The following is an 8940-nucleotide window of genomic DNA, read 5'->3' as shown; positions in this document are numbered from 1 at the left end:
GGGAAGCGTAAAGACATGGGAAGGCCTGGCCAAGATGTTTGTGGCCAGGTTCGTGACCAACAAGCTGCAACCCCTGAGGGTTGATGCTTTGATGGCTCTAAGAATCACCAAGGAAGAAGGCCTTAGGGCCTATGCGAAGAGGTACTACGAGGTGTTCAACCGAATACCCGAATGCAACCAAGAGGTAGCGGTCGTGTCTTTCAAGAACGGCCTGAAAGATGACTGCCCACTACGGAAGTCTTTGGCAAAAACATTGCCAAAAAGCATGGAAGAACTCATGGCAAGAATTGAGAAGTACGCCAGAGCCGAAGAAGATACATCGGGAAACAAAGAGGTAAAGCAAGAAAAGGGAAACGGCTCGCCGAAGCGAGGCCGAGGCAACAATGGGCCGACCAAACAAGAAACAGAGTTGAGAAGTAAACAGGCGGTAACGACGGTATTCCGAATCCCAATCCATAAAGTCTTAGATCAAATTCGAAACCAACCTTATTTCAGGGCTCCGGCAAGAGCACCAGGGGAATTCATGGGAAGGAACGTTGGTAGACGTTGTGCCTACCACAATGAAGAAGGGCACCCAACTCAAGGTTGCAGAGTCTTGAAAGCACACTTAGAGGACCTGGTGAGACAAGGCCTTCTGAGGGACCTGGTCGACGAAGCCAGGACAAGGGAAGAACAGGCAAGGTTGCCTCAAGCACCAGCAGCGCCGCCTCCCCCAGCACAACTACCACAAGCAGGAGGACCGAGGGTGGTTAATGTGATCCACTCAAGGGTCAATGAAAACGAAGTCAGAGGGGAGACCCAGAGGGTAAGACATTTACAGCATGTCTACCAAGTCGGGGAGAAGAGACATCGGCCAGAAGAATGCCAAGGGCCGATGATAGCCTTTACTGAAGCCGACCTGGAATTGGTCCAACATCCGCATAATGATGCCTTGGTAGTATCCCTCCAGGTTGAGGAGTGCCAAGTGAAACGCATCCTAATAGATCAAGGCAGCTCTTGTGACATCATGTATGTCAGATGTTACAAGGAGCTGGGCCATCACCCTGATGACTTAGAACAATCCAACGGCCCGATGGTTGGCTTTAATGGAACGCCGACATGGCCACTGGGCACAACAAGCTTGGAAGTACAAGCCGGCACTAAGAAGATCAAGACGGAATTTCTGGTAATTGACACGCCCTCACCATACAACATCATCTTGGGAAGGCCGTGGTTGCATGCAATGGGGGCAGTTCCCTCAACATTGCATCAACTACTACGGTTCCCAACAGAGCATGGGATTGAAGAAGTCAGAGGAGATCAACTGCAAGCAAAAAATTGCTCCATGACAGCAATGAAGTCCACCTGTAGTATACGGGAGCCAAGGAAAGCAGAAGTTGAAGATAAGGACATGGAGGTCCTAGAAGACGTCGGGAAAGAACCAGCCGAAAAGAGTGAAGAGGCGCTAAAAAAGTTTTCGTCCAAGAGGGCGACGAAGAGCGCTTCTTTCTTCTCGGCTCAGGCTTAGCTAGAGAAGAAGAGAGAGAACTGAAAGATTTTTTGAGGGCAAACATAGAGGTGTTCGCCTGGACACCTTACGAAATGCCTGGCATTGACCCCGAGGTCACTTGCCACAGACTGAATGTCGACAGGTCGGCAAAACCTGTGATTCAACGAGCCAGAAGACCGACGTTAATGCACGTCGAAGCAGTAGAAGAAGAGATAGACAGACTCCTGGAGGCCAGGGCCATCCGAGAAGTTCAATACCCAACATGGTTGTCCAACACAGTAGTAGTAAAAAAGAAGAATGGCAAATGGAGGGTTTGTGTAGACTTTACCAGCCTCAACAAAGCCTGCCCCAAAGACAGCTTTCCTCTGCCCAAGATCGACCAACTGGTAGATGCTACTTCAGGACATGAAAGGATGAGTTTTCTAGATGCATACAGAGGGTACCACCAGATTGCCATGTACCCTCCAGACGAGGAGAAGACCGCGTTCATCACCCCTAAAGGCCTGTACTGTTACAAGGTAATGCCTTTTGGGTTGAAAAACGCAGGAGCAACCTATCAGAGGTTAGTGACAAAGATGTTTAAGCACCTGATTGGCAAAACAGTAGAAGTCTACATCGACGACATGGTCGTGAAGACCAAGGAATCAAAGGGTCATCTTGCCGACCTAAAAGAGGTCTTCGACATACTCAAAAGATATCGGCTCCGACTCAACGCCTCGAAGTGCGGCCTTGGAGTTGGATCAGGTAAATTTTTGGGGTATCTGGTAACAAGAAAGGGCATTGAGGCCAGCCCAGACCAAATCCAGGCCATCCTGGAACTACAGAGCCCGACATCAGCAAAGCAAGTTCAAATGCTTACTGGAAGGGCCGCAGCCCTAAACAGATTCATCAGCAGAAGCTCAGATAAGTGTAGACCCTTCTTCAACCTGGTGAAAAAAGCCACAGACTTCCTATGGACAGAAGAATGTGAAGCCGCCTTAACCGACCTAAAAAAGTACTTGACCACAACTCCGGTTCTTTCCAACCCAGTACCAGGGGAGGAACTGTTTTTGTACTTAGCAGTCTCAGAACACGCAATCAGTGCAGTGCTAATCCGAGAGGAAAAAAGGGAGCAAAAGGCTGTTTATTATGTAAGTAAAACTTTGGCCAACGCAGAAACAAGATACCTACCACTGGAAAAATTAATGCTGGCCTTAGTAATGGCTTCAAAGAAGTTGAACCATTACTTTCAGGCACACAAGATTGTGGTCCTAACAGAGCACCCACTGAAATCCTTGTTGCAACAAGGAGACTTAACAGGAAGGATAGCAAAATGGGCAGTAACCCTGGGCCAGTTTGACCTGGAGTTCAGGCCGAGAACAGCAATAAAGGGTCAAGTTTTGGCCGACTTCGTCGCAGAACTCACACCTGAAACCATCGCACATCGGGCTCCGTCGAGCCAAGATGAGCATTGTCCCAACAAGCAAAAAGAATCCCAGCCAAAGACAAAAAAGCAAGAGAAGGAGAAGCTCAGACCCTGCGGCATTTACATCGGCGATTCATTCAGACTATTCGTCAATGGAAGTTCAAACCGCCAGGGAGCAGGGGCAGGAGTACTGCTGATATCTCCAGATGGAGAAATAGTAGAACAGTCCATCCGTTTGGGGTTCAAAGCCTCAAACAATGAGGCAGAATATGAAGCATTAATTGCAGGGCTAAAGCTGGCAGCAGCAGCAGAAGCAGATGAGGTAATTGTTTTTTGTGATTCACAACTCATTGTTAACCAGTCAACAGGAGAATTTGCAGCCAGGGACGAAAGAATGTCGGCATATGCAAAGGAAGTCATCAGATTGGCAGCCCTATTTCAGAACTGCAAATTACTCCAAGTTAGCCGAGATGACAACACCTACGCCGACGCGTTGGCTAACCTGGCCAGTTCAATTCAAACTGGAAAAACAAGGACAATTATGATCGACTACATGTCGGCCCCGAGCATAGATAAACAGAGCACCGAACAAGAAGCAATGTGCGTGGACTTGGGACCAAGCTGGATGGATGCAATCATTGCATTCCTAAAAGAGGGGAAGCTGCCAGAAGACCATAAGGAAGCACATAAAATCAGACTGAAGTCGGCCAGATTCAGTCTAACAGCAAAAGGCCATCTCTACAGGAGGTCCTTCACTGGGCCGCTTTTAAGGTGCGTACACCCTTTGCAGGTTGAAGATTTTCTTTACGAAATTCATGAAGGAATTTGTGGGAGCCATGCTGGGGGCAGATCATTAGCCCACAGGGCCATTACCCAGGGGTATTGGTGGCCCTACATGCAAAAGGATGCCGAAGCCTATGTGAAGAAGTGTGAACAATGCCAAAGGTTTGCACCTTTGATACATCAGCCAGCTGCTGACCTGAACCCAGTATCCAGCCCTTGGCCGTTTGCCCAATGGGGCATGGATCTGGTTGGACAACTTCCCCAGGCAACTGGGCAGAGAAAATACTTGCTCGTAGCAACAGACTACTTTACAAAATGGATAGAGGCAGAACCTCTTGCCAAAATCCGAGATGTAGACGTCAAGAATTTTATATGGAGAAACATTATCACCAGATTTGGGATTCCAAGAGCAATAGTTGCCGACAACGGAACACAGTTTGACAGCAAACTCATCAAGAACTTTTGTGCAAAATTCAAAATCAAGAATTATTTCTCAACACCAAGTTTTCTTCAAAGCAATAGGCAAGCAGAGGCATCCAACAAAGTAATTCTGGATGGAATAAAGAAGAGGCTGCAGGCAGCAAAAGGAAAGTGGGTAGACGAGTTGCCCAACGTACTTTGGGCATATCGGACTACGCCGAGAAGATCAACAGGAGAATCCCCCTTTGCCATGGCTTATGGCACAAAAGCAGTTATCCCATTGGAGATCGGCATCCCAGGGATCAGAACCCAGGGAGTAGAGAATGGCACCAATGACATACTCTTAGCCCGAGATCTGGATTTGTTGGAAGAACGAAGAGAGAAAGCTGCAATTCAGCTTGCAGTATACCAGCAACAGCTTGCCAGAGCTTACAACAAGAAGGTCAATCCAAGAGATTTTCAAGTCGGCGACCTAGTCCTGAGAAAAGTCGTCGGGAACAAGAAGGATCCCAGGGAAGGCAAGCTTGGCCCAAACTGGGAAGGACCCTACAGAATTACTTCAGTATTAGGTAATGGAGCTTATCGGCTTGAGGACAATGAGGGCAAAGCATTGCCCAGACCTTGGAATACTTGTAATTTGAAATTTTTCTATCATTAGATGTGCATCATTTTTTGGCCGATATCATCAATAAAGTCTTTTCAGAATTCTTTCAACACATATGATTGATAAAGTTATGCATTGATGTTTATTGAAGACATAATTAATGTGAACCCAAGTCAAACTCAGGTTCACGTTGGGGGCAAAGAAAAGGCAGAGATTATTCCTTATCTTCACTTGTTGAAATTTGTAGCAATTTACAAGTTGAAGTTAAGCCGAGATTATTCCTTAATTCACTTGTTGAAATTTGTAGCAATTTACAAGTTGGAATTAAACTGATTCCTTATCTTCACTTGTTGAAATTTGTAGCAATTTACAAGTTGAAGTTAAGCCGAGATTATTCCTTAATTCACTTGTTGAAATTTGTAGCAATTTACAAGTTGGAATTAAGCTGATTCCTTATCTTCACTTGTTGAAATTTGTAGCAATTTACAAGTTGAAGTTAAGCCGAGATTATTCCTTAATTCACTTGTTGAAATTTGTAGCAATTTACAAGTTGGAATTAAGCTGATTCCTTATCTTCACTTGTTGAAATTTGTAACAATTTACAAGTTGAAGTTAAGCCGAGGTTATTGCTTAAGTTCTCATAGCAATATATGGGTTGCTTAACCCTAAGGAAGATGCTTAACACTTGTTGAAATTTGTAGCAATTTACAAGTTTATGATCACCCGCTGAGGTATACAGAAATTTACAGGTTGAAGTAAAGGCTAAGTATATTGTTTAAACACTTGTTGAAATTTGTAGCAATTTACAAATAGGTTAGACCGAGATCACTGTTTAATACTTGTTGAAACTTGAAGAAGAAGCTTGCAAAATTTACATTAAGTAGTATATGTTTTATACTTGTTAAAATTTATGAAAGGTTTGCAGGTCAGTATCTTGCCGAAGTAAAAGTTTTGTAGTTATACCCGAGGTATGTAACCCCGAGAAGATTGCACAAAGGAAGCAAAATGAAAAAACATGCAAAAATTTCTAAGAATAGAACTATGCAGAAGCAATCAACAGAACATCACAAGACTAAAAACATCCATAGAAAGAACAGTTACAGTTACATATTGAAAAAGCTACGTCAGCCATAAGAAGGAGTTTTGCATTGTCCAGAAATTAAAAGAAAGTACAAAGTGCAAAGTGCAGAAAAAGAAGGAAAAAGTACAAAAGACATTTTAAATCAAGACTCTTCAGTATTAGCAGCTGCAGGGATTGGGACCTCGGACGATTCTGGTGGAACCTCCTCGGCAACCTTTTCTGCTTCAATCTCAGCATCAATCTCAGCCAGCGTATTGTCCAGATTTCTTTCAGCCAAAAGAAGGTCGGATGATAGTTGCCTGATGACAATTTCCTTGGGTGCCTCCCCAACCTCATCACCCTCCTCATCCAAGGTTAAATCCATCACTTGCTCAGCAGGAGGAGGGGACTTAGCTTCAGCAGCATCCTTGGGTTTTCTCACCAAGGCCTCATCATCATTGTTTTCTTCATCCCCATCCTTGGCATCAGCCTCAAGCTCTGACTCGTCTTCAACCTGATTTGGAGGAGGAAATGGTAAAGGAATGGCATCGGCATTACGAAAGGGCGAGTCAACAGGAAGATCAAGTTTTCTTATCAGGGACATCCAACCAAGGGAAAATCCCCTGTTGCATGCCTGTCTGACTTGAAGTTTATAATCCTCTGTGACGTCGGCCATACCCTGGGCATAGGCCTTTTCATCAGCCTCTTTGACTTCAGCCTCCTTGGTGGCCAAAGCCTGCTGGAGCTCCTTCTCAGCCTGGGCCTTTTTTACTTCGGCCTCGTTCTTCTCAGCTTCAGCTACTTTTCGGATAGCCTCAGCAGACTCCGCTTTCTCTTCGGCCATCTGCTGGGCCTTAGTAGCCGCCTCGGCCTGATCCTCCAGTTTTTTCATCCTTGATTCAAGAGATTTGATCTCTTTCTTCTGGGAAGATGCTTCTCTCTTCAAATCAACCAATCTTTGCCGATTTTCAAAAGATTGCATTGAAAATGAATGGGCGTGCTGAATGGCCTGAAGAAAAACAGAAGTGTTAGAAAATATTCTCAGTAAGAAACAGAAGGAAAAATCACAAGTGCAAACAGGAACACTTACTTGAACGGAGTGTTGGAGCATGAGAGCGTAATTCTCATACTCACTGAGCTCAGCATTTCGTCCCAAATCCTTCGGAAGGAGAAGAGCAGTGCTGAGGGCGACACCAACGTTCATATCGTCGGCACTTTCACTGGCCATAATAGGCCTATCCTCCAGAGTTAGTTCAGGGGCCCATGGAACGTCGGGCTTCTTGGACGCCGAGGTCGTCGCAGACGATGACCTCGGCTTTTTTGATTGTGTAGACCCTGAGGGTTGGGCCTCAGCAGACCTCTTGGTAGAAGCAGAGGTTGATTTTTTGCTTTCTGCCAGCCGAGAAATAGGCAAAGCATCCTCAACCTCGGTGTCAGTAGCCTTGGCCTTGGGCTGAGCCTTTTTTACTCTCTTCGGCTTTGGTGGGGGCATCGCATGCGTTGGTATAGCATCAGCGTCGGTTGGAAGGTCGGCAAGAAGATCTTGAACGACAGGCCTTGGACGAACCATCTCGGCAGTCTTTACAAGTCTTCGTCGACGTTTACGTTCTGGAATTGGTATTAAGTAGGGGGCCGAAGTGGATGGAAGATCGGCTGGGTCAGAGGTGGATCCTTGATCTGTTCGGGATGAAGACACGGTTACAGTTGTGGCAGTAGGTGGAGAAAGACTCTTTTTCTTCCTTTTTGGAACGTCGGGTAAAGTGGATTTATATGTCGGAATGAAGTTCAGCAACAGGGGAGCCTTGCGCTTATGGATTGGAAGACCGAGAAGCTTCTTTAAGTCTTTTCCAGGGAAAAAGGATTGACGGAAGTTTTTTGGTGGTTGATGAAGATCTGCAGGACAAGCAAACAGACTTTAGAAACAGACAAAATTTTAAAAACTTAAATAAAAACAACTAAGCGTTGGCACTGGGCTCTTACCCTTGCCCTCTTTAACTGTTCGAGGAAGAGGGTAGAGGTGGACATCTTCGTCTGGGCCAAATTCCCAATTTCCCGAAGCAATAACAAAGTCATCCCCAGCCCCCTTGTTGGAGTCTGGGAGGTCGGCTACAATTTTGAACTCGGTGGACCTCGGCTTAAGGTAATAAACAAAGCCCCTTTCCTTCAGGTTGAGGGGACACATTGTATAACAGTACTGAAGGTTGGCCAGGGTGATCCTAAGATTCTCCTGCCTAGCTAAAGCTATAATACCGTTAATCACCCTGTAGGAGTTGATAGTAAGTTGCATGGGGTTCAGCTTGTAGAAATGAAGAACTTCACGAAACAAGGGATTAAGTGGAAGCCGAAGTCCACATTCAGTAAAGGCTACTATAGGAAAGGGCATCGTATGGTCTGTGGGCATGATGGTATCATCATCCCCAGCTAGCTTAAGGTGAACATTGGCTGGGATAGAGAATTCCTGCCTAAAGTATTCGAGTTTTGTTGGGGTATTTACCCTATGCCTCCACATACCCATTACGTCGACTTAAACAAAAGAAGAATGTGTTTCAGAAGATGGGCGTTTAAAGAAGGGTTGCAAGAACCTCGGCAAAGACCTAGGAAAGGACTGACAAGGCTTGTTTCAGTTTTCCCTGAAAAATTAAAGATTCTACATACAACTCCCAAGCCAAAGAACTATAAAGATCAAAATCGAAGGCACAGATCTGGAACAGATACGAAAAAAAAAAAAAAAAAAACAAGAAAACGATGACGCTTCAGAATCAAAGAACAGAGGTATGGTTCTTAGAAACGAAAGAAATACAGAAGTGAAAAAATCAAGAACAGTGGCAAGAAAAGTGGTGAAATAGTGCAAGTGTTCAAGATGTAGCCACGATTCAAGATACAAACAAATCCAAGGCTTTGAACAAAAGCAATAATGACAACAGGCAGACGAAAGCACATAAAGAGAACTAAGAGTGAAAGGAACAGAATCTTACCAGAACAAATGAAGCCGGGGCAATATTCGCCGAGATCAGAAATCGGTTGCGACAGCAAAGAAAGCTTCGCAAGAATGGAAGATTAAAGACAGTTTCAGAAGAGAGATTGAAGCAATGGCAAATTCAAAGAAAAAAGAGCTTTCGGAGAGAGAAAGAGCAAGAAATCAGAATGAAAAAGTGAAGAAAGAAAGAGGCAAAGAAAAG

General features: G+C 45.0%; 1 protein-coding gene across 1 annotated transcript; it reads right to left on the bottom strand.

Moving 5' to 3' along the window:
* Window positions 1-5811: 5811 nt before the first annotated feature.
* On the bottom strand, window positions 5812-7795 carry LOC114285640 (uncharacterized). Its single transcript, XM_082878199.1, has 2 exons — window positions 6852-7795; window positions 5812-6770 (listed from the first exon to the last, which is right to left on the bottom strand). Exons 1-2 carry the CDS (start codon window positions 7329-7331, stop codon window positions 5925-5927), a joined length of 1326 nt encoding a protein of 441 aa, XP_082734325.1. The 5' UTR covers window positions 7332-7795; the 3' UTR covers window positions 5812-5924.
* Between the last annotated feature and the right edge of the window lie 1145 nt (window positions 7796-8940).

Source organism: Camellia sinensis, chromosome 7 (assembly GCF_055761805.1).
Source record: "Camellia sinensis isolate YWXY chromosome 7, ASM5576180v1, whole genome shotgun sequence".
Taxonomy (NCBI): domain Eukaryota; kingdom Viridiplantae; phylum Streptophyta; class Magnoliopsida; order Ericales; family Theaceae; genus Camellia; species Camellia sinensis.
This window is presented reverse-complemented; position numbering and strand designations above follow the sequence as displayed.

Bases quoted from the DNA above. Each gene is read 5' to 3' on its own strand.
- LOC114285640 (XM_082878199.1), bottom strand. From the start codon at position 7,331: ATGGTTCGTCCAAGGCCTGTCGTTCAAGATCTTCTTGCCGACCTTCCA. The intron at 6,771-6,851 runs GTAAGTGTTCCT...GTTTTTCTTCAG, and splicing joins TGCTCCAACACTCCGTTCAA to GCCATTCAGCACGCCCATTC.